A 24517-nucleotide genomic window follows, 5' to 3' on the forward strand; every position below is an offset into this window, starting at 1 on the left:
TTAATATCAAGACAGCAAGCATACAAAACAACTCGAAGTTCAATCCAGCAACACTTTTACAGTGCAAAGTCGAAGAATTACAAACTTCCTTTCAGTCTTCAGACGGTGCGAGAGAAATTTATCAGAGTATAAATACAGTCTCACGTCTGTTAATAAATATAAACATTCACAATGTTGATAAATTACAGAAAATAAACCGTTTCTGTTAATAAGTTAAAAATAATAGTATTTCTACCGTTTTATTTTGGTCAAGTCATCTTAATGCAAATTGCAAAGCCAGAAGAAAAAAAAAACGCCAATAACATCTTTTTTTAAGCAGTACCTTAACATTTCAGATATCTGAAGAAATTTTGAGAGCACGTGCCTTCACAACATAATTACTAATAAATAATAATACAGTTAATTCATTTTTGTGAAATTAAAGGATTTCTTTATATATATATATTTGTTTTACATTTTTTGGTAAAAAATAGGATAGAGGAGAAAAGTAATTCTTCCTATTTGTCAGTTGAATGATTCCCATGGAAGCAGAAAAAAAAATGTATTGGTTAAAGTTCTGTCAAAAAGGAAAATCAGGAAGCAGAAAAGATGCTGTGTAGAAACCGTGCACAAAACAAAAAAAAAGAAAAATGAAATTGTGTAAATAATGCTATTATTAAACTGTATTTCAGTGCATGTTTGTGTACATACAGTATATTACATGTTATAAGACTGGCTATTTCGAATATCAGCATCGACATATGTTTATGCAGTTTAGACACATACATCAGCGTTAGCAAGTGGAGTCCTTCATGTTTAGGTTCATCTAACTCCAAAATTGTGCTACACTACTTCGACCTCATGCTGCGTTCACAAACACGGCGATTTTGTCGCCGCACTATAAAGTCGTTAGTAGGCGTTCCTGCTTCCGGTTGCCATAGTAATAATGTTTATTATTGACATTAGCACTTTAAGCGATCTGAAGAGAGGTTTGACGTATATATACACATCAATGTGTCTATGCATCATATACGAGATAAAAAGCGAGGAGAAGCAGCGTGGGCTCTTTGACACGTGCGTTCTAACGGGCTTCAATCTAATTGGTCGTTGCTGCACCGTGTCGCATCATATTTGCATAATGTTTCACTGGACACACCCACATCTTGTTATCGGATTAAGTTCATACATGTCAGCGGAAGTCTCAATATCTCTCACTGAAAACGAACTATCGCTTTTACTCTGAGTCGCTATGTGTGAACGTAGCATAAGGTTTACATACGATTATGTAAGTAAAAATTGGTACAAAAAAAAAAGAAAAAGAACACACATTTCATCCATCCGTCCATCCCCAGGTTTGGCACTCACATATCCCCAACTCACATGTCACTCACGCTCTTATTTATTATTCATGAATTGCTAGTTTATTATTCATGAACGCTAGTTATTCATGAATTGAACTGTTTTCATGAATTTCACTCAAATTACACGCAAGACTTTTTCAAATTACACTCAAGAGGTTTTTTTTTTAAATAAAAGTTAAAATACACGTGATGAAGTGCTTCTGCGATTCTTTCACAGAAAATATCTTGCTCACATTTTTTACATTTCAAGTATGTCGTTTCCGTGAAACAACGGAAAAAAATTTAATGTTAATTAATAATGCACACTGTTGCCATTTGAAATAACTGCACGACAGGCTTATTTGGACAGTTTTGCTTCTTTTTTTTTCCACCCCACACATCACTTTTTCTTCCAGTTGTCAGAGTTTATCGAATGGGATGAAATCAGCAAGAAGATAATTACTTGAAAGGATCTAGTCGTGTCTGGTGCTGTAGCAAAAATGTACTCGAAAAAGCAGGTTGCTGTCGAGGGTGCAATGATAAGACAAAAAAGCTTCATCAATCTGCGGCGTCGGCATCTGCGTTCCCACCCCCACCCCAGCCCCCACCCCATAGTCAACAAACAGGATGTGCTTCAAGTGGCAATTCTCACAAGAGTCTCCCAAGTACTTATTTAACGGAGGAAGAGGGCACTGATACCTCTATGACCTTCTATCTGAGGTATTCCTCTTCTGAAAGGCTGTCTGTGCTCTCGTCCTCACTTCCCTCCAGCTCCGGCAGATCTCCCCACAGCAGCAGATTCACTCCTAATAGAGGAAGAGACGAGCTCGATCACACACTTAAGATAACGCCACATTTATCTGAATAAATTTGATCTGGGGGAAAAAGAAAAAAACAAAAAACAAACAAACAAAAAAAACACAAGTCTGTTATGGCTCCTAGAAGGCAGGTAGAACAAAAATCTCTTATATGTGGATATAAGACAGGGCTAAAATCTAATAATCACCAAAAAATCATATAAAAAAAAAAAGACAAGTAACCACTAGCGCACACACCACACAACACACACACAACACACAACACACAACACACACACACACACACACACACACACACACACACACACACACACGTTCTTGTGCTCTAGTGAACCGGCTTGTTTTTTATGTGTTTCCTGTGTCGCTGCAGGGAATCAACAAGAAACCCTCAGAAGTTTGGCACCTGTGTATTTTTATCAGGCTCAAAAACGGCTGAATGCAAATAAAGCACAAGTTCTTAAAGCGATGAAGGAAATCCATCTGGGCGGTGAGTTAAGGTAATGCTCATGCACGCTGCATATAACAGACTTTCAGTCCACGTGGTTGTGATGCAAATCTTAAATTTGCATGAGAGGAACTCTGAACAGTAGATACTACTATGCTGCCAGACACCAGCTGTACCAGCTGTCAGGTTATTCTCCGTGAATGATGCCGTTTGTGACGAGCCCAAGACTACGGGTGCTTCTCATTTCTTAAATCTGTGATAAAGCTTCACTTTATCACAAAACATACACAGAACAGCAATTACTATGCAATCAAATGTTACCGCTTCAGCCAGAGCGAGATTTGTCAGACGACCTCATTTAGCAATTAACTGGATTTTACTTTTTTTTTATGCAAGGGTTTTTATTAAACACAGTTAAAAGAAATATTATTGATTTGGGTTTCTTACAATAATAATAGCATTTATAGTGATTTGTTTTTGGCTTGATATATTTGATCCACAAGTCTCCGTTTTCACAGTTAAACACTGAAATTTCCTTAAAGAAGGACAAGGAGTGATTTTCATGTCATGTAGGATGTAGAATTGAAAAGTCAAGGAGACTTCAAGAGTGTTTGGGAAGCCCGTGTTTGATTATATTGTTTGAATGTGCGTTCACACGCTCTCTCGTGCTGTCTGTATCTCCTTTTTTTCCTCAACTCCAGTTTAGATCAATTTTAATACATTTGAAAAGAAACAACCTGAGATCAATTCTACAGATCAGCCACAACATTAAAACCACCTGCCTATTTTTGTGAAGGTCGCCCCACATCCCTTTTCAAAGTCAAACTTCAAGAACTAAGTGTTCACATGCCCTTGACAGGTAATCCATGTTGTTTTAATGTTATGACTAATCTTGTGTATATCAAATGTAGAATTTTTCCCGAGACCCCAAACCTGATGCGTCCAGTCTGTTAATGGTGGAAACAGCTTCACTGTTGAACATCCAGAAGTGGCCGTTGTTACAGGAGAGCAGGCAGGGTTTGCACGGAGCCACTACATGATACCCCACAACATTTCCACTGAAATGGTACAGGTAAAAAAAAAAAAAATCCAGAAATAAGACACAATTTAAAAAAATGCACAATGCTGCCTTTAAGCAGACTCTAACAAACAAGTTAGAATTCAATTGTTATTCATTCATTTACACACAAGTGCTTCTTGTGGAACACCGTAGTTTAAAGGACACTTCGGAATTATTGGCACCCTTAAAGAAAGTGAATTATTCACTTGACTGAAAATATATGCTCATAAAAATTAACGTGTTACATACCACTTCAAGCAAGCAATGTCTCTTAATTTGCATTTACAGCTTTCTGTCGAATAGCAGCCTGCAACGAAATCGACGGTCCTGCGAAAGAAAGAGAGAAAGAAAATAATACACAGCAGCAATCAGTTATCATAATAAGGAGAAATTAAAAGGACATTTAGTTTAGATTGTTCTTTGTCTATAGGACTTAATAGACCAATTTACAGAAAGAAGAATGTTGTCGTCGTCCCCCATATCTGACACATAATTGTAAATTAACAACGTTGATGGAAAATTTAAGCTCCACCAACTTGCTACAATACTATCATGTCAAATATCACGGACAAGCTTTTTTTTTTTATATATATAGTCAAAGTGTGTGTCAGTGTGAAACCTTTTCTAATGCAAACCATATTAATCACACTTCCTTGGGTAAAAAGCATGATATTGTATTTTTAAATAAGACATTTTCCCTTAAGATAAATGTCTTATATTCAGAACTAAATGCAAATCTATATTCCAGGATAAACATTGTATTCAGGAGTCTTCACGTGCCACACAATGATGTCAGTGGAGACTTTGTTAAATAGTAAAAAAAAGAAAAAAACCTTTCTGGAAGAAGTTTCGATGCAAAGAAAATTCTAGAAAATGGTTTTATTCACCTGTAGTGTCTCAGCTTAAATAAAAAAAAATAAAAAAAAATAAGATGTTAAAGACAGAGTCAGAACAGGCTTTAATAACAACAATAAAAAATAATAATAAGCTATGATGATTATGATTATTACTCATTATTATTAAATGGATCTACCGAGCAGTCAGGATCCTTTCTCACCTGTTTGGAGGCATGTCAGTGGAGAACAGCTCGATTTCAGTATCAGCTAAAAGCACAGCTTTCATTCCTCTTGTACACAGAAGGCTATCGCAGTAAATGCAGTTCACTTGAGCAACACATTTATTCTTAAAATTGGACGTAGACATCGTAGGGCTCGAGCAAACAAACAAAACCTGCAGATCGGATCAATCAGAAACTGCTCACTTCCTTTTAAAAACCTAACGTTACCTGCTTGCGGCTGTTTAAACCGGATGTGAGCTAACGTTGGCTTTAAATTTAGCTCTCTGATATTAAATAAACTAAGATGGATCTCACAAAAAGATTCCTAGATGACCTGCCTGACAGGTCTACAGAGCTAAAACGCCGTATTTATACATTACAACACAAGACATCCAGCTAGCAAAACATGACTAGTGACAATAACAAAGCTCGCTAGTGCATTAGCAGTCGAGCTGTAAGGACATAACGGATGCTGTTTTGTTTTTTTATGTTCGTTTTTTTTTAAGACAGGAGATTTAAATAAAGATAAATTAAATCTACGATTAAAACGCTGAACTACAAAGAGGATGATAGAGCGAAGTAGGCTAAGCTAGCCTAAACAAACATATGCACTTCCGGAAACATTTTCAAAAACGAGTCATTCTGGACTCTGATTGGATAAAACCGAACACGTGATCTATGATCTCGGACAGCTCAAAATAGCTGTTTGCGATTTGTATTTTGTCTAATTACGTGCTGTTTTTGTTTACTAATATTCCGTTCGCGCACTGTTCCCAAATTTGTTGTGAATATAATACATTCATTAGTACAACTCGTATTTAAATTATGTTATAGAAATTCAAAATGGCGCCCATGAAGGAGTTTATATGCACTATGTAGTGCACGTGTGTAGGTGATAAGGATGCATTTGGGATTCAGCCTCTGTAGCGGATTTGTCGGATTTTAGTCCACTTCCGCTTCAGGCGACCAATGGCAGTAAAGAGGGGGTTGGGCTTGCAATATTTCCACGAAAAAGGGCGGGGTTAGAGCTGGGGAAAAAACTCCGATAACTCACTCCACCGCATCTCGAGAAAGAATTTTGGATCAAATTGAGTTGGAACGAGATGCATTAGACTAGAGGAATGGAAATTACCTCTCAAGGTAACTCTTTGGTTTTTTTCTGTTTGGCTGTTTGTTTGTTGTATTAGACTCCTAAATTTAGATGTGTGTGTAACAGTATTTATAGGAGTGCAGTTAAAATGTTGGAACAAAAAAAAAAAGTGAGGAAACAAAGTGGCCGAATGGAGACGTGTGTGTGTGTGTGTGTGTGTGTGTGTGTGTGTGTGTGTGTGTGTGTGTGTGTGTGTGTGTGTGTAGGACACATCTGGTGGACGCATTACTGCTCAACTCTATAGTCCTACAGATGTATATAACAGTTATAAAGGAGTACACTTGGCTTGCATAAGAGTTATTTATTTATGTATTTATTCCTTTATTTCATTTATTAACTTCCCTATTTAAACAGTAGTACACGGATGAATCATTTGTCATATGCATGCATGCATGCATGTATGTATGCATGTATGTATGCATGCATGTGACACACGTTTGCTACGTGAATAATATTGATAAAGCAGTGCACAGGGCGTGCACGTGCCTTTTAAAGAAACATTCAAATAAAACCTTTTTTTAAAGCACGTGCTGTTCGAGTTGATCGATGTAGTAGGGAAAACGAACATGCATGCTCACATCTTGCCTTTTCTATAAAATCTTGCATGTATATTATAGTCAGTATTGGAGGTTCATTCTGTCGTTTGTTTGTTTGTTTGTTTTTTCAAGGTTACATTGTTCTGCTTCCAAAAGAGCAGTATTTAAACCAAGCCCTGCACTTTTCCGGATACATCTCCAGCCTTTTACTTTTTTGAGACGCGCGTTTTGTGCAGAAAGGCGTGTGCGCAAAAGCAAACTAAAACTTTTGGATCTCCTCACATCAGCTTGAGTAGTCAGGAGGGAATGAAAGTCTGCTCCGTTCCTCTCCCGGTTTTCGGAGGCGCACTTGGAGAGCGCAGTGCGGGAGGAAGCGCGTAATGCAGCGCGTAATGCGGGCAGCTCGAGCTTCTATATGAAATAATCATTTCTCCGTTTCCACTACTGCACACCTAACAGCCTATTGGATATCTCAATAACACACAGACGGTGGAAACAGTGTTTTTCTATTATTATTTTTATTATTATTTGTATCCTTGTTATCCTTCTTTTTTTTGTGTTTGCGCATTTTTGACCATCATGACGTCTCCGGCGAAATTCCGCAAAGACAAGGAGATTATAGCCGAATATGAAACTCAAGTAAAAGGTAAGTGTAAACCACATCTGTTAGTTTATACGATCCTCCTCTGTAGGCTAGTGATAACACATTATTTGGCCATAAACAGCTTTTTTATTAATAAGTATATATTTGGGTTTTCTTTTCTTTTCCACAGCTACTTAAAATCAAGCCTTTATAGACCCTAAAATCCTAAATCACATAACGATGAAATTGTATCCTTGTTGCTTTATAGCTGAAAAAACATATCATATTATGTATATTGTGCAGGTGGGTTAATAATAATAAGCTTCAAAGCAATGCATAGGCTGTGGCATAGACGCAATGCATAGATAGATAGATCTGCCATATACGTATATCAATGATGATCAGCCGAATTCTCTCCTCGATTGCAATGCAGTTGCGTTAGAAGCCCATTTTCTTTCACCCATAGACTAGATTTGTGTATTTATTGTGCACTTGCATGTATATGAGTATGACGAGAATGGATACGCGTATTATGGCTATAGGTGCGATAGGTACCCTGTGTGCACGAGGCAGGGCGTTTTCTTTTACCCTACACCTCTTCACACTACAGTAAATGTGTGATTCTGTCGTTTTCTCCCTCTGCTGTTAAAATCAGGAATTCCTGTCGTAATCAATAGGCAAGGCGATAAACACCATCGTTTTCTTCTATAGAATCTTCTATACATCTCTAGATCTTCCATTAAAAACAACTATATGTTCAATAAAACTGTTCATTCCTGCACCACGTCTAATATCCTGCCTTTCTAAGGTAAAAGCTAACCAGCAATGCCTTCCTCTCCTCTTCTCAGCTATCCAGATGTGATAGCCTCCACATCTGGATTCACAATTAAACCTGTTATTGGATGTACAGGAGTCGTTAAATGAGCCTTTTTTTTTTTTTTTTTTTTTAAAGCAAGGGCTTAATAATAATAATAATAATAATATGATCCTCATAGAGTAATCATTATTATCCTTGTATTATCAACTGGCAGCTTTTATATATTTCTGATAGCCGGTGCATTATTCTATTGTTCATGATCGATGGGATGTAAAGATCTCATAACTCTCAAAGAGCAGCGTTTTTTCCCCCCTAACATATATTAAATCAGATATTGGATTGTTAGACTGTGAGATTACAGCAGGATTTTAAGATTATTACTTGTTGCTCGGTTCAACGTGATCCAAGTCAAATCTTGGACTGGTTCTATAATAGAATGTTGTCTTTCCTTGTCACAATGAGTAGGTTTACATGCCATCAAATGATATGTTAGTGATTGGATCGATGGCTCAGTCGGAGTAAAAAAAAAAAAAAGCCGCCTTGTACACACCTCATCCGAACCGACCGATCTCGATCCGAATGATCTTTCGATCGGATTGAAAAGGTGGTGTAGATATGAAATAATTCAGTAAAGAGGGGGAAAAATGACGTAAATTCATGTTGAATCTGATTTCCAAAACCAATAAAAAAAAATTCTTTGTGCAGTGGTGTGAACGTTCAAAGTGACAATTTTGCTAGGAATATATGTAATTGGATATTTGATTAAGATTGTAATGTTTAGGGCTCATAAAAAAAAAAATGTATAAGTTTTTTGGAACCTGCAATTTAAATTTGGATTAAATTAATTCAGTTTGATCATAATGGAAGAGTGTAAACATACCTAATGAAACTGCACTAATGATACATCTGTGATTAACGAAAATGACTACATTCTGTTTACAACATCAAGCAACCCAATCCAGGTTCATGTGGTAAAAGGCGTCACACAAACAATCTCTTCAAGTGATCTTATATAGTGTGAATTTTTTTCTGTCCATTAAGGTTTTTTTTAATTTATTTATTGAATATATTTCACCCACTATTGTCACTACTGTATCTGTAGCTGTCTGGTGAGTTTTGTGGTCTTGTATTGGTGGTTTTAAGACAAACATCATAGAGGTGTGTCTCGCTGAGATATCGATCAAAAAATTCAGAAACTGACAAAAATCCAGACACTTTGACGTCGGCTTTTATTGGTCATCACTTTCTACATTCTGAAATTGCGACCAGCAAATTCTTTTAAGATGCTGGATTTTGTCTATGCATACAGATTAAATTTTTCTAAACATCAAGTAAGAGCCAAGGACATGTGTATGTTTTTATTGAACCACACAGACCCTGTTGCATTCAAGAGATAATGGACAAATCCCCTAATTTATAAGGATTAACTCCAAAATAAATTTGGCTGCCTCAGTGTTTTGTTTAGCTTGGTCTTGCTTGTCTCAGTTTGTGGATTCGGGGTCTTCCAAAGTTCTGAACAGTGGAGCTGTGTAATCTCTGGCCAAGTGACACGCAGGGTGAAGCCGAGGTCATTCCATTCTTCTCAAGTGGAACACTGGGAGTCTGTAAAAAAAAAAAAGAGCAACTTTCGGTTTGGTGTCATGAACTTGTTCACCTAGAAAACTTCACTGCAACACTGAACGGGTGCGAGAGTAGAAGTAGTACGAGTACTTTATTAATCCCCAACAGGAAATTTGTTGTCACAAACACATTACTGTTTGACTCGCAAGATACCATACAGAAAGAATCCACAATCCATAATACCTGTACGAAATCTATTACAGGCTATCAGGGTTAAAAACTGTTAGACACGTGTGATGAGCACGTGTGATACTGTGCGTATACACAAATGTACAGTAGTGGCAGTGTGTGTAAGAATGTACAGATGCACTATATGAAAATTTTGTCGCAATATGAAGAAGTAGAAAGTGTCTCTGGGTCTGTAAAGTCATTAGACCTGACCATCATCTACAGTGTTTGTTTAGTTCCCGAGCCTTATTGTTAACACGTAAAGTTGGATAGCACAACAAAAGAGAATAATATGGAGATTGTACTGCTGGTACTCTTCACTAAAACCTTTCATGCTTCATTCTCGTGAGGTTTAACAGCTATTATTTGTGGTTTGTATCAACGAAGGAATCGTTTTAATCCTCACAAGGGAAAATGGCGCAGATCGTTACTGCTCTTTATTGAACTGTTAATCTCTGGTCAGCTTGAAATGAAACAAAATCTATTTTATTCAGTTGCCTGGGCTGAGGAAGACACCATCATCCCGAAGCTTTATTTAAGACATGTGCGCTTTCTAATGGTCGTGTGAATGTTGTAGAAAGGGCGTATCGGTTTAAGGTGTTGAGCCTATGTCCATAAGTTTAGCAACAGCAGCAAGAGACAGAAGCCATTCAGAATATCAGAGTATTTATAAATCAGTAGGAGAGAAATATCAGGATCCACTGCTCCTTCTGAGATTTTACAGTAACGATCCAATGCACAGTGTTCTCTCCCATAATACAACAGGACTGATGTGGAAGAGCTAAGTGCTATAGGTTTCAAGCGTTGCTCTTTGTGGTCTCTCTTGTTCACTGACACCTTAGTAACTTCTTGTAGGTTTGAACAAGAAAATAAATGTTGCAGTTTGGTAAATTTGTGGATATCATGGGTCAAATAACGATGCCAAAACGGGGGATTAAGTATCCACAGATTGTATCAATATTGCACACGTATACCGATCAGTATGACCAGTAGGTACGTATCAAATGCAGCAGTTACTGAATTGAATCGAACAGAGCAAGTACCAAGTGTAGAATGCGGCAGTTACTGAATCAAATATGGTAGTTACTGAATCAAATCTTTTGGATCACGTACTGAATCGAATGAAGCATGTACTAAATCGAACGGTGCAAGGAATGCTTAAAGATCATTTTTCCACTCCTACAGAAACATTAGCACACACCGATTCTTTTCTCAGGATGCACATAGATTGCAAACGGCCTTTGTTTTTATATACAATACCATTCGAAACGTGCGTTGTGGAACGTGTCTTGCGTAAACAAAACTATTCTCTAGAGAATTAGTATAAAGAACAGGAAGTAGCAATCGTGTTCCTATCCCTTCACACGAAGAGAATAAAAGAGAAACCTGAGACAACATGGGAATGCAAAGGGATTTCCCACACAGTTTCAATTTTAATTGATGAGCAACACTAACTCTGTTTTTGCCGTGTTTGCAGATGCGGTAATGAGCTTAATCACAGTGGTACGGTGCGTGCTGAAGAGTTACACGGTGCTCCGAATCAGCAGCTAGATTAGATACGTTTTATTAGTGCATTTCTGCATTCCTATTTGGCTTCACCATGCTCCTTAAAGCTATTCATGTTCTTTTGAAGAGAAATAAATGCTCAAGAAATAGATTCTTCCATGTGAACGTTAACATTTCACTTGTGTGTGTGAGTGATGGGTTTCCCCATGTATTGATTTCTGAGACGATTTGCCTTCTTAGGCTTGTAACTGACCAGCAACATCAATAAGCGTTAAATCTTTGGCGTTCTGTTCTGTAGGTGATTGGAGATTTCACTAGTGAGCCGGGATTAAAAGGTTCTCATTTAGGTAACAGTTTCCAGTCTCTCCTGACTTGATGCAGCGGCTACATGCGTGCCTTCCGCTCTCCACTTCTTTTAGTCCAAGACATCATCAGGAGCCATGTTCGTCACTAACATATCTTCTATAATTATATCACTCCAATTCTCTTTCTGAGTCTTCTGCGTGACTGGTGTGGTTGTTGAGTTGAATCAGAAAGGTGATAGACTGTCTGTATTCCACTCCAAACAGCACCACAGGGCAAAAACGTCTTGGCCTTGAGGCGGATTGGCATCTTCTTCTCGATTCATCCATGCTGCACTGGCACAAGCTCACATGGTGTTACCCCCGTAGTTTACAAGGGACCAGTATCACCTTGAAGTAGTGACAGTCTTTGTGGCCAATGTTGACATTTCAAATCACCAAAACAAACATGCCCCTAACCAAAATGGGTCCCACCTCTGTTTTGATAGCTCCGCCCACACATGCACCAGACAAGTATAACCCAAGTATAACCCAGACTAAGTATTATGGCGGAACCTGTTGGGGCAGCTGACCGAGGGTATAGTTTTCTGAAATAATTGAACTCAATGAGTAATACTACGGTAATACAAATGTGTTTTTGTAGTACTGTGTGTTGTACCATGAAAGGTTTAAGGGCAGGTGAAAGGTGAAAGGCAGAGCTCGTAGCATTGCTGTCGATAACATGGAAACAGAAGACTTGGAGCGTGTGCACATGTTTCAGGCACAAATACTTGCAGTAACGTAAGTAAGTGTTATTGATTAATTTAGTATTCTGTACTGTAATTGATAGAAAGCCATATTCTGTTAGTACCTCTTCTTGCCTTATTGTAAGCCTTTCTTCGCTTTCTTTCTTTGTTTTTATCTGCCATGTCAATGTTAAAACGGCTTTCTGCTAATGTCACACATGCGCACTGAACACTCTCTCCGCCAATATTGACAAGACACGCCCCTTTCTGCTCATTGGCTACACGTTATTTTTGTTTTGTTTGGCGGGCCAACGCAGTTTTCTGAAGCATTTCTCAAACAACGGAGACCCCACCTTTTAAGCTGTAAAAGTAGCGCTCTCTGGGAAGAATAAACTGAGGAGTTAACTGAAGCAGGTAATTTTGATTTTTTGTTTTATGCTGTTCTTTATAGGCTGTTAGCTAGCATGTTCTTTACAGGTAAATTTCTGGACCTTGCAAATAGGATGATAAAAACAGAAGTGTAAACGATAGTCTTATAGATCTTGCTTTACTTTGACACCAAAAATATGTAGCTACTATGTTTACACAATCTGATACACAATGCTAAGACGTTAGCTAGAGGAGTTCAATGAATGGGAGTGGCTAATTCCAGCAGAACAATAGGCATCATTTCATTGAGCTTTTAAATGTTTAAAACATCAAAAGGGGATGTTTAGATGTATTAGTAAACTTCACTCTTCTAGGAAGCCTTTTCACTAGGTTTTGGAGAAGAACCACATGTACAGTACAGTGTGATAGTCGGGTGTTTGTTTCTTGGTCTCAGCGCCAGGGATTGTTACAGAAACTGGATTTGTTTTTCTTTTTAAAATCTCTCTCAGTTTTCAGAACAAAATCCATATTTAATATTGCAGCTTTCAATTTTTTTCATTTTGTAGCTACATATTACCCATGTCTCTTAGCATACACCTTGGGTTTTTATTTATTCATTCATTCATTTATTTAGAACTAGTCAAGTTAGATCTTTTGAATCCTGAGCTGAATAATTAAAAATCGACCCAATCATTTCGGCCAGCTCAGGGTCGACTTTGGTTTTCTTAAGAGCTGGCAAGAAATGATGGTGATGGAGTTGAGTAAAATAAAGCACATCAGACCCGCAGTAGCAGTGATACCAGGGAATACGATAAAGCCCTCTGGGTCATTGGAAAGATGCTAAAGAAAGCCAGGATACAGACAGGGACTCGTAAAGCAGTGGGACATGTAATGTATAAAAGCCATAAAAATAAAAGCACAAGGAATGATACAAGGGGGATTTTGCAAGGAATACTATGTGCTGGCTAGAAGAATGTGTTGGGTTTTTTTTTCTTTTCTTTCCTACAGAATGATTTCAAAAGCTCTCTCATACTGTTATATTTTCTTACATGCAGCTTAATAAAAACACAGACAACTGAAAGAAAATGTCAAAGTGCTAGTGTGGTTGTTTGAAGCATCAGTGTTTTTATTTATTTATTTATTTATTTTTTTGTGGAAATAGAGATGCAACCAAAGTTTTCACGATTTTGCCGTCTCACACCTTTTACATTAGCGACAGTATCCTCACATCTTTCCCACTGGAATATGAGGTTAATTAACACATGCCTTCTGCTCCACTGAGCCCCCAAGCAAACCTGGACAGTAGACAGTTCACAGAAAGGAAGTGATTATTGCCATTCGCACACTCTATGTGACCAATTTCCTGGTATTCATTGCGGCAAGCAGCAACACAGTATCCAGACTGTGGGGATCTGTTGATAGAGACATCAAGGGCAGGAGGGACGAGGGATGGAAGCTTTTGCTTGGGTAGAGGAGTCCATGTATCGCTACGCATAATTAATAGTGCATAAGGCATGTTCTCAGCAGACAGTGGCACAGCAATTAGTCGGTGTTGAGTCGAAAACACACTCGCAGAGACACCTGAACAAGTGAATACTAAATATGGCATGTTACTAGTAGTCACAACCCAAACCACACATGACCCATTAATCAGTGTGGGTCAACGATCAGGCAGCCATTTGGGTTTATGGCTCACCATCAGCCATTGTTTACTCACACACTGCATCCCCAGGAACAAATCGTTAAGGTTCCCCTAATCTCTTTGCGCTGGATTTAATACAACCTAATGGCTGAGGCAGAATTAGTGCAGACTCTCATCGATCGGGGAAAGCTGCAGCAGCCAAGCCATAACGAGAGCGTGTTTGCTGCAGTGCTATAACCGAGAGCTATGTGTTTGTGCTGTAGGAGAAAATGCTGACTGCGTCGAAAACAGTAGTCCGATGGGAGGATGTTTTGTTTAAGTCTGAGAGGAAGAACAGGAGACAACGCTGGTAGCACGTGTCCTGTCGCTATAGTTTAGTTTATCTCCACGTTGGAAACTTCACCCAGACCATCTGCATGTCCTTTCGGAAGGCCGGCTCGTTGGGAGGTGGCCTTGGAAGTCTGAAGATATAAAAATAAAAATGAGCAGTAAAAAATTCAGATTTGAGATTGACTGCTTATTTAAAAGACAAGTATGTGTCTAAATATGGTCAACGCGTGGTCAGCATTGTGCATCACTCATTCTTGGACCAAGATTTTTGCATTTTATTTTGTCTAGTCCTGTTGTTTGGTTGGCCAGATACCTTACTACTGCCTACAAGTGGCAACTAACAATGCAGAAAAGTATAGCAAGTTAGTTGGCTTGTTCATGGCATTAATATGAACACACATTAGCATATAAATTACTGAGCAGTTCCATGGAAGAGTGCTAAACCAAGTCAGGCCAGTGTTTAGGTTAAATCTGTTGTGTTGCAGCAAACATTGTCCAGTTAAAGATTTTGGGCAAATCCTTGTTGATGTTGTCTCATCCTGTTCATTCGGTATCTATAATCCAGTTCAGATATTGAAGCAAAACTAAATGACAAAGGCTCAACCACTCCATTGGTTAATTAGCTGCATCTTTGATTTACATGCTCACTAGTTTGGAACAAAAAAGGAAAAGGTTAGAAAAGAGCGAACGTGGTCTGCTGCCTCAGCATAATTTGCAGAAAGTGTCGACAATCAGCTTTCTGTTCTGTCGATTGTCATTCGCTCATCTTCAATCCATACGTTTATTAAACGGCTATGCAGTGTAGCAGAACGCCGAATAATTGGAAGACAATTTCCATACAGTAGGAGCTCACACTGCCATGCTGAGTCAGAAAATGACAAAAGATAAAAGAGAAGCTGGCGGCAAAAGAAAAAGATGGAGGAAGGGGTATGATAAGCCTATCTCTCCACCATCTGTCAGACAATCTCTGCTTTTCCAGTTTCCATTTAAAACCCTCGGTGCAGAGCCTTCTCTCAACAATTCGGCAACAATTTAATCAGCATCCAAGATTTTTCTTTCCCGTCTCAGTGATGGACAGTGTGGGCTTTAGTAATAAAATTCTGCAGTCAGTCTTTGCTGAATTCCCCGCAGTATCACTTGCTAGCAGTCTTGAGGCAAGGTAAAGTCATCAAGCTCTCTCATTGCTCCCTGCCAAGGCAAAGGGGAAGAGGGGGGCAACTGGAGGCGGTGGAAGGGAAGGCAATTTACATCTCTGTCGTCCAAATCTCAACTGGAGTTGCATTTTAGCGGGCTTTTCATCCTTGTCTTCTTCAAGGTTGTAGCTTTATTGGAATCGTTTGCAGTTGGCAAAAAGAAAAGGAAAAGAAACTTCTCAATCTATTCACAATCATTGTCAGGGGCAGCTTGAGAAGTCAGTAGACGTTACGCAACTCCTAAGATGACAGAGGTTGTAGTTCAAGATTGTAGAATTGGTAACAGTTGTTCCAGCAGTCTTGACTGGACTATATAGTCATATTTCGACATCACCTTTGTGTGGGTTTTATAGTCTGTCCACTTCCTCTATTTGAAGTCTCCATTTTCTGGTAGGGAGTAGCTGCAGGCAATTTTTTGAGACAGCAGATGTTATGCTGATACGTTTTGGGATACACATTGGCTACTGATATGATCACATCTTTGTTTGGTTTTATAACAGGACACCATTTTAATTTTCTACAATCTAGATGCGCCTCGTTCTTTGAGATTAGTTAATGGAATCTTCTATAAAATGCCGATTATTATTATTATTAAACTCTTATTATACAATGTATAGTTCTCATCCACAGTGTTCTATTAGTAAAAAAAAATCCAAAAGGGAACATTTAGGGTGGAAACATTCCAGGACACTCTAGTTTCTTTTGTCCTTCACTGAAACCAACCTGATACCAGGTATTTACTGCTTTCCAGTATCTGCTTCTGTTAGCTAGAGGCAAGTTCTTGTATTTTAGCTGTTATTTATAGCCTACACTCTTTGGCCAAAAGTATGAGGACACCTGACAATCACAAATTTATTTCCCCTTTGCTCTTCTAATAAACTCCACTCTGCTGGATTCTACATTTTGGAGAATCCTGTGAGGATTTTTGTGCTAATTTTTCCACAAGAGCACCCGGAAATGAAGTTTGACGAGACTGCTTGGTGTACAGTGGGCTTGAGGTCAGCTTCTTCAAGAGTTCTTCTGCTCCAGTTTTGGAAAATGTCTTTATGGAGCTACTCTTGCACAGATAAATCTTCAGACTGATGGCAGAAGATTGGCCAAGGGTCGCCCAACAAGGTGTCTGACTGACACGTAAAAAATATAAAGTCGTTGTCTCTACAAAAGCAGGCCATAGTTTTAAGAAAGTTCTGCAAATTAATGAGTTTGTCCTATGAATCCAGCATTTAGCTGATCCTTATAAGCGCTCATGGTCACATTTCATGGTCATGGTCACATGTAATCACCACAGATTCCTTCTTCCATGAGGAAAGTATACAGGCACGAAGGATTTTTTTTGTCTCCAGGAGAACCATATACACATCTCCTGAAAACCTGTAGAAACCCACCAAACAGATAACGACTTCAAAACTTTTTTGTGCCATAAGTATAAGCAAATCAGGCCACTTTTTGAAGCTACAGCTAACACTTATTGTAAGAAATTTGTTCAAATTGAAGGTATGTGTTGGTAGGATATATGTGGGATTACTGTATGGCTTGTGTATGCGCTTTTCTTTTCTAGTTTATTGATTTCTGGATTTTATTTATTTATTTGGTTGGTGTAATGGCGAGGTATACATTGTCCAGACAATCTGTCATTTATACAGACATTTCTTACCCCTAATATGTGAATCAGACATAATCATTAAAGACTTCATCTGGAAACATTATATAACAGATGTCCAAATAGTGCTTCTATTACAAATGACAATACCCAGCCAGTCATCGATCGGGCACTGGGATCTTTCAGACTTTGCTAAAACTCCTTGTATTCCTTACCTAGTCAGGAACCACAACTCAAACTCAAGATTGCTTCAATGTAAATGAACCTCTTCGTTGGTTTAATGGTATTTGCATACAGCCAGTGGCTACATTCCTGCACTTTTGTGTTTAAGTTAAATGCAAAGCTGGACTGTTAGCTCTGAGCTGTGTCCATTTTCAGCTCCATAACTCTTATTTCCTCAAGGGACCAGATGAGCCATAGTCTCTGGTTTCTGTAGTTGGTGGGAAAGTGCTTTCTGTTCAGCTGTATTTGATTCTGCAGTTTTCTTAATGCTGTAAAAAAAGTTCTATAGTGCTCTGAATTCTTAAAAGTGCAACCTAAACATGGTGAATTAAATAAACTAAAAGGCTGTTTAGGCCATGCCCTTTGTACAAAGCGGTCTTCAAAACCACTTCCTCCAAAAACGTGAACATTTTCCCAGGCTGAACAGGTTGCTATGTAAACTGTTGTATGCAAAAATGTTTGGTCTGAAGTTTTGGTCAAACATTAGTCATATCTCCCTCTTTCTTTCTTTCTTTCTTTCTTTCTTTCTTTCTTTCTTTCTTTCTTTCTTTCTTTCTTTCTTTCTTTCTTTCTTTCTTTCTTTCTTTCTTTCTTTCTTTCTTTCTTTCTTTCTTTCTTTCTTTCTTTCTTTCTTTCTTTCTTTCTTTTCTTTTCTTTTCTTTTCTTTTCTTTTCTTAATAAATTGTACCCCTAATCTAATATTTTGTGTGTCAATAATATGTATCTCCTAGACGTAACACACTCCCTGCCTCACATATTTCCTTAATGGCAAGATCCTAGTTTTAGTCATAGAATTTGTTTATTTATTTTTTACTTAATTTATTTATTTTTTGATATACGATACGGAAAACCCCCTTTGAATAGTGTAGCAGGTCTGAGTTCTACCCCTCAGGTTAGAACACATCCTGTTTTTCCTACTATGATCTTATGCACGTCTCTGGACACAGAATCCTTTTCAAAGAAGTCCCTTTACATAAAAGTTACCGCCGAATAAAAAGAGAAAAGGTGGGGGGGGGGGGGGGAGCAAATGTAGTGTATGACTGTTTCATCCCATTCTATTTGCTCTTTGCACTTAAGACAGATTGTATGTGACGACAGCACCTGGCCTGAGACCTGTGAGAATACGCAACATGAGCCGAGTGCTCTCTATCTCGCACTTTCCTTCACTTTTTCTGTTAAACTGCACCATGTACAAGCCTAACAATGGGAGCATTGTGGAGAACCAAAGGACCAAAACGATCTCTGTTCTCCATTGTTCTTTTCTTTCTTTCTTACACCGCTCCTTCTTCCTTTTTTCACTCTCCACTCGCCTTGGTTGTAGTCAGGGTGTAATACGACACATTTACTTTGGATTGGTTGAGCTTCAGTCTAAACAGTTGTAACCACATGATCTTTAACATGAACCTATCCACACAATTAAGTATTTGACACTTCAGTCGGGACTTTAAAAAAGCCTGGATGAGTTGTTTTTATTTGTTTTAACAAGTAATACATATTTCCAATTGCAATTAATACTTCATATTACGATCTTTTCAAACCGTTCATATCGAGTCTTACAATCATAACTACTACCACACAGGATGTTTATGTTGATATAAGAACCTACACAAAACTAAATTCAGGGCTATAAAAAGCCCTGACGTGCTTTAGCAAAAGCATATTCGTATCCGTCATTAACTGGTCAATAAATGGAGAATAAAGGGCAGGAGTTCCTCTAAATAAACACAGTCTAAATGAAAAACAATTGCACTCACTATATTGGATATCGGAGCAGTCCCAGGGGCGAGGGAGGAAACAGATTTGTTCTTTGTGTTAAGCCCGGTTTGTTTCCTGTCTCTGTTTCTTCAGCCGCTTGATTGTAGTCACTGACCAGTGTGTGGCCTTTTGGCCCGCTGCCTTTGAATTCAAAGGATTTCTGATTCAGAGGAAAATAAAAAGCAGGATTTACAGTATTGCCATTGTGACTGTGATCTGTTTTGCTCATCTTATCATTCCAACTGGTCTCCAGGCTAGAAAGTGGAAAAACACAGACCAAAATCTATGAAAGACTAAGGATTTGTCTGCTTTTCCCAAAATAACTGAGCTGTAACCAAAAGCATTATGTCTATTTTGATTCCTGAAAAAATTATTCTAAAGCCTTTATATGCCCCGGCGGTTGTAGCCATATTACACTGCTATGTAATCTAATAGAAAATAGAATTGAACCCGACTGTATTCTCATTAATATACACTTTGGCTTGTCTCTGTCAGGTGTAAATGCAGTTGGATAGTGAATATAGTTATTATGGCTATCATTTATAGGTACTGTATGTACAAATGTATATAAATATTGCAAAAAGTTTTCACTGTTCCACTGAAACGCTGTCATATCAAAATTTGACTGTACTGACGATTTGCAAATTCCCTTACCAGCATGTTTTAGGGCGATGGAAGGAAACCAGGGAACCCCGAGGAAACCTTCTCAAGCGCATTGAGAAAATAAAAAATTCCACATTCTGTAACCTGAATCCTGGAGCTGTGTGACTTCCAGATATACCTAAATGTGATAAAAGTGGACACTGGAATATTAGATTGGAATATTCACATGTTTAAGGTGGATCGATTTTAGGTGTTGCAGAAGATTTGTGCAACCTTTGGCAGGTTAATCCTCGTTTTCTTTTTGTAACCTCTACCGTGTGGTGTAAGCTGATAACCAGAGGACCAGTGGAAACAGCCAATTACATGCCAAACAACAACAAACCAGATTATATCCTTATGTACAGTTAAGTAATGCTAAGTAATCTTTCACCCACCTGAAGGTCATTTCCCGTTATAATGCTATGGGTTTCATGCACTAGCGATTATCTGAGCCATTAGCATAATATGTGACAGTTAGGTGTTGAATATCAGCAGGGTTTTCTGGAAAAAAAAAAAAAAGGAAATCATTTCCATAAGGCAAGCTGCATGCCACAGCTTTGATTGAATCACATGTGTGGTAATGCTGTTTTAATGAAGTCGTTTATCACATATTCCCATTGGTTTGCTTTTATTATGCAGGGTTTTTTTCCTTGTATTTGCAGATCTGCATTGTGCTCTCACTTGCGTGCGTTCTCTCTGTCTCTTTCCCTCTCTCTATCTCTCCATTTGTTGACGCCATGCTAACACTGCTGATGTGCTAACTGACACAACTGGAAGCATTCCCAGTTTATTAAATGGTACCTATGGTGTTTTGTTTCTTTTCTCTTCACACTCACACATGGCTCACTATGTAGCCCGAATGCAGATAACGCTAAAGTGCAGTGCAGACTTGATTTAGCGTTATCACCACCTCGTGTTGTAATCTGTTGTTTCCTTTAATCACCATTATCTCTATAACAGCATTGCAAATGGTGCTATATGCTTCCTCAGCTAAACTGTTCTCACAATTTGCTGTCAAATCTAAAAACCCAGCCCAGTCTTATAAAGTTTGATTTGCATCTCAAAGCCTGAGAGACGACATGATCGATGTTGCTTGGCAATTCTGGTGCAATTAGCATCAAGATATTGATTGACCTGAGCAGTACAATTCAAATAATCAGCTGGAGTGAACTGAAATGATCACTGTGATCAGATATAAACACTGCTATATCTTTTACTTTTATATTTACATTTACAGCATTTGGCAGATGCTCTTATCCAGAGCGTCGTACATAAGCGCTTACATCTCTATCATTGGATGCATTAATGCTGGTTCACTAGGTTACAGTTGTCCGGTCGCTTTGCTCTTTCCCGTCCTCCTTCTTGAAATAATTCTCAACTTTTGATTAATATTCTTCTCTCCCCCCCCCCCCCCCACTCCTACTAAAACAGACAAGCAAGCAGTAGCAGTGTTGCACGATTAGCTAGGCAGCCTAGAAACTACCATGAAAGCCAGCATGTGTTAGCACTTTCTTAGCAGCAAGAAAATAAACGGATAGGTTCGATAATTCATCTTTGTAAGCTGTGTAGCAGTGTTTCTGATCTGTACTATATCTGTACTATATCAAAATATATTCAGTCTGGTCAAAATGATCTAGTATATAATACACTTAATTTAAGACTATTAGGCCCTGTTCACACTGCAGGTAAAAGTGGCCCAAATCTGATTTTTTTGGGGGTAAAGTGACCAGGTCAGACCTCTTCAGGAGTAGTGTGAACACTCAAATCACTTCCATATGTGGTCCTGAATCAGACCCAAATCTGATTTTTTTCCAATGTGGCCGCAGTGTGAACAGCCAAGGTGGATTTGATGCGACTTTTACGTCAATCTACATCGACATTCGTCACAATTATGCGCCGGTGAAAACTTTTTTTTTTTGTTGCGCCAACGAAAATTTTTATTTTATTTTTGCGCCGGCGAAAACATGACACAAACGTGACTGGTAATGTGTGTGTATTAAGAGTGTTATATAAAGTGGTTACGTGAACCAGCATTGAATACTTCACATTATAGCATTACATGATATGTTTGCTTGCACCAGATGATACATTACTTCCTCCAGAACCTTGCCAACTTTTTAGTGCAACGGCGTGCTGCGTGTGACGTCATTGTTCTTGTTCGTTTGCGCATGCGGGTCAGTTCGAAACAGCAAACATTTCACACTGGTATCTGATATAGGTCATTTTAAAAGGTAATGTGAACAGACAAACAAAAAAATCAGATCTGAGCAAAATATCCGAATTGAGCATTAAAACTCGCAGTGTGAACATGGCCTTAAACCTATTTCTAGACACGTTTTACTATTTTATGCTTTTGTTGTATTACCAGATTATTTAGCTAATTTTAAGTATTAATCTCTAGAAAAAAGCAAAATGATCTGCCATTAGAGTCAAATATAAAGTTTAAATATAGGAGTGTGCTTAAAATAATCAATGAATTAGACTTAAGATATCACTTGTGTATCTGCTTCAATGTGTTCAACTGTACAATTGTCTTAGCATAATTTCAGGTGTTTTAGACATAGCTATCACTAAGGTATGTTAAATAAACAGATATTCCATTTTTCATTTACTTCTCAAATCCTCTCGGTTCTTTGCTCACAAGCACAGTAATGAACCCTGTGTGGGTTACTTTTTTTTTTTAATACATTGAGACTCCTGTGAAGAGCTGTGGGAGCTTCCTGAGCACTGTAGAAGACGACGGCTCAAACCGCCTCAGGCTTTCAAATCACCCAAACCAGATGTCCTTTCGTTGCTCAGACATATCCTATAATTCCAATATGGTACCAACATGCCAGTCAGGCTAATGACTGGGGTCAGGAGCTGCTGGTCTCTATACCGAGAGTCAAATATGTAACCTGTAATGTTTGTGCTTCTTCAGGACTTGTTTTGTGTAACATTTTTTCTGTAAAAGGCAGTGTAGAAAAGAGGATTATCTTGGCTTTGGTAGACTTTCTGTGCACACAAAAGTCTACAGGAGTTAACCAGTTAACCTCAGAGGAAAGTTAGCATGTATGCAATAAAACACAACTTAGTACTACCTGAAGTATTTTATTTATTTAACAGTTCATGTTATATCTTGCAAGATTAAGTAGCAATTTTACAAAAGATGCTAAATTATCTGGCAATGGAATAAGAGCATAAAAATAAGAAAATGCACCTAGAAATAAGCGCAATCATTTTAGAATTGGGGAAAAAAGTCAGGAAGTAATTTTTTGTTGATATTTCAGGCTGTACTTGTTCTAGAATCAGATCTGATCTGTTGAATTTCCCGGAACAGCAGTTTCTTATTTAGACACTTAGACTAGATCTGGATTTTGTTAGTCGTTCGCTAAAATGAGACCCAGCACCTGGAACTACACTGAATCAAAGATCAGTTATGCAGCACGCACCTTTAACACCCTTGGAAGGTGTTCGGTTTAACAAAAGCACAGAATATAATGATACCTTTTAGGCTGCATACTTGTGGGTCTTGTGGTCAATCCTGTTCTCTTAACTTTCTTTTCAAAAGATGAATTGTGTGTGTGTGTGTGTGTGTGTGTGTGTGTGTGTGTGTGTGTGTGTGTGTTTGGGAATATGTGTGTGTGTTTGGGAATATGTGTGTGTGTTTGGGAATATGTGTGTGTGTTTGTGTGTGTTGTCAGATACTGTACATAAGACACCAGGTGCTGCCTGTTTAAGCATGTCCAAAGGCTGCAAGCTCTCCGTTAAACCTGTGACAGCAGTTTGTGCGTGCTGCCCAGAGCAGATGTGCAAGCACAGCTATAATCGCTAATTTCAGACAAAACCTATTATGGTTTCTGACATCTTTTGCAAAAACAGTCTGCTGGTGAAGAAAGCGTTTGATACACTATGGTACAATGCACAGCATACATTCAACCCATCTGTAACTCTGTTATCTCAACAGGGTCTTGGGGTGTGTATTTGCACTTAAAGTATTCAGTGTCCTTTTTTTCCCCTTCAAACCTTCCAGAAACAGAGACAATTTTAGTAGAACGAAAGCTGGCTGAACATATAAACTCTCCAAAAACCTGTAACTACAGCTTGGCAGCATACATGTTCTCATACATTATGTACTGTATTCACTGGTCATCTGTACTGTTTGTGATTTTGTTTGTTTGTCAAGTCTTTAGTATTTATTAGCTTGCTATAGTTATTCAGTCTACTGATGAGCCAGAAAAAATATAGAGAGTGTAAACCAACTGAGACCAATCTGACTGAAATTCCAAACCAATCTAGGTTTTTTTTTAGGTTTTATTTATTTAATTATTTTTTTCTGGATGCAAATGTAACCGCTTTCTCACTTGTCTGAGAATCTGCATATCTTTGGTTTTCTGTGGATTATATGAATAATTAAAAGTAGACCTGGAAAACAGATCCAAGCTGTGATGACTGTTGTGAATTATTTATTTATTTATTTATTTATTTTTTCCATTTTGCAGTCAGAACAAGGATATAGTAGATATCTGTCGCCTGTCAAGGCAAACTTATGAAAATGAAGTGCCAGTGTTGTTATAAAGACACGTTGTGATTGACAAAATTCTGTGAAATCAGTCTTGCTTGTTAGAATTTATGTGAGTTCAGCTTGGGTTCAAACACATTCCTCATGCCTGTTATCT

The 24517-nt window shown here is 38.2% G+C and overlaps 2 protein-coding genes across 4 annotated transcripts in view; one reads left to right on the top strand and one right to left on the bottom strand.

The window, feature by feature from the left end:
• Positions 1–1420: 1420 nt before the first annotated feature.
• On the bottom strand, positions 1421–5340 carry fam72a (family with sequence similarity 72 member A). Its single transcript, XM_027144339.2, has 4 exons — positions 4700–5340; positions 3892–3969; positions 3516–3640; positions 1421–2125 (listed from the first exon to the last, which is right to left on the bottom strand). The coding sequence occupies exons 1-4, from the start codon at positions 4843–4845 to the stop codon at positions 2031–2033; spliced, it is 444 nt and encodes a 147-aa protein (XP_027000140.1). The 5' UTR covers positions 4846–5340; the 3' UTR covers positions 1421–2030.
• A 357-nt stretch (positions 5341–5697) lies between these two features.
• The window catches only part of srgap2 (SLIT-ROBO Rho GTPase activating protein 2), a 91752-nt gene continuing 72932 nt past the window's right edge, over positions 5698–24517 (top strand). For all 3 annotated transcript variants that reach the window (XM_027144343.2, XM_027144346.2, XM_027144344.2), the window contains exons 1-2: positions 5698–5839; positions 6518–7031. In XM_027144343.2, coding sequence (XP_027000144.2) covers positions 6965–7031 — 67 coding nt within the window. In that variant the 5' untranslated portion in view covers positions 5698–5839; positions 6518–6964. The remainder of the gene's footprint in view (positions 5840–6517; positions 7032–24517) is intronic.

Source organism: Tachysurus fulvidraco, chromosome 2 (assembly GCF_022655615.1).
Source record: "Tachysurus fulvidraco isolate hzauxx_2018 chromosome 2, HZAU_PFXX_2.0, whole genome shotgun sequence".
Taxonomy (NCBI): Eukaryota; Metazoa; Chordata; class Actinopteri; order Siluriformes; family Bagridae; genus Tachysurus; species Tachysurus fulvidraco.

Excerpts from the sequence above, each read along its gene's own strand:
- fam72a (XM_027144339.2), bottom strand. The coding sequence starts at position 4,845 with ATGTCTACGTCCAATTTTAAGAATAAATGTGTTGCTCAAGTGAACTGC. Across the intron at positions 3,970-4,699 it reads ACTGACATGCCTCCAAACAG|GACCGTCGATTTCGTTGCAG; the intron begins GTGAGAAAGGAT and ends TTTCTTTCGCAG. Across the intron at positions 2,126-3,515 it reads TAACAGACTGGACGCATCAG|GAGTGAATCTGCTGCTGTGG; the intron begins GTTTGGGGTCTC and ends TTCCTCTATTAG.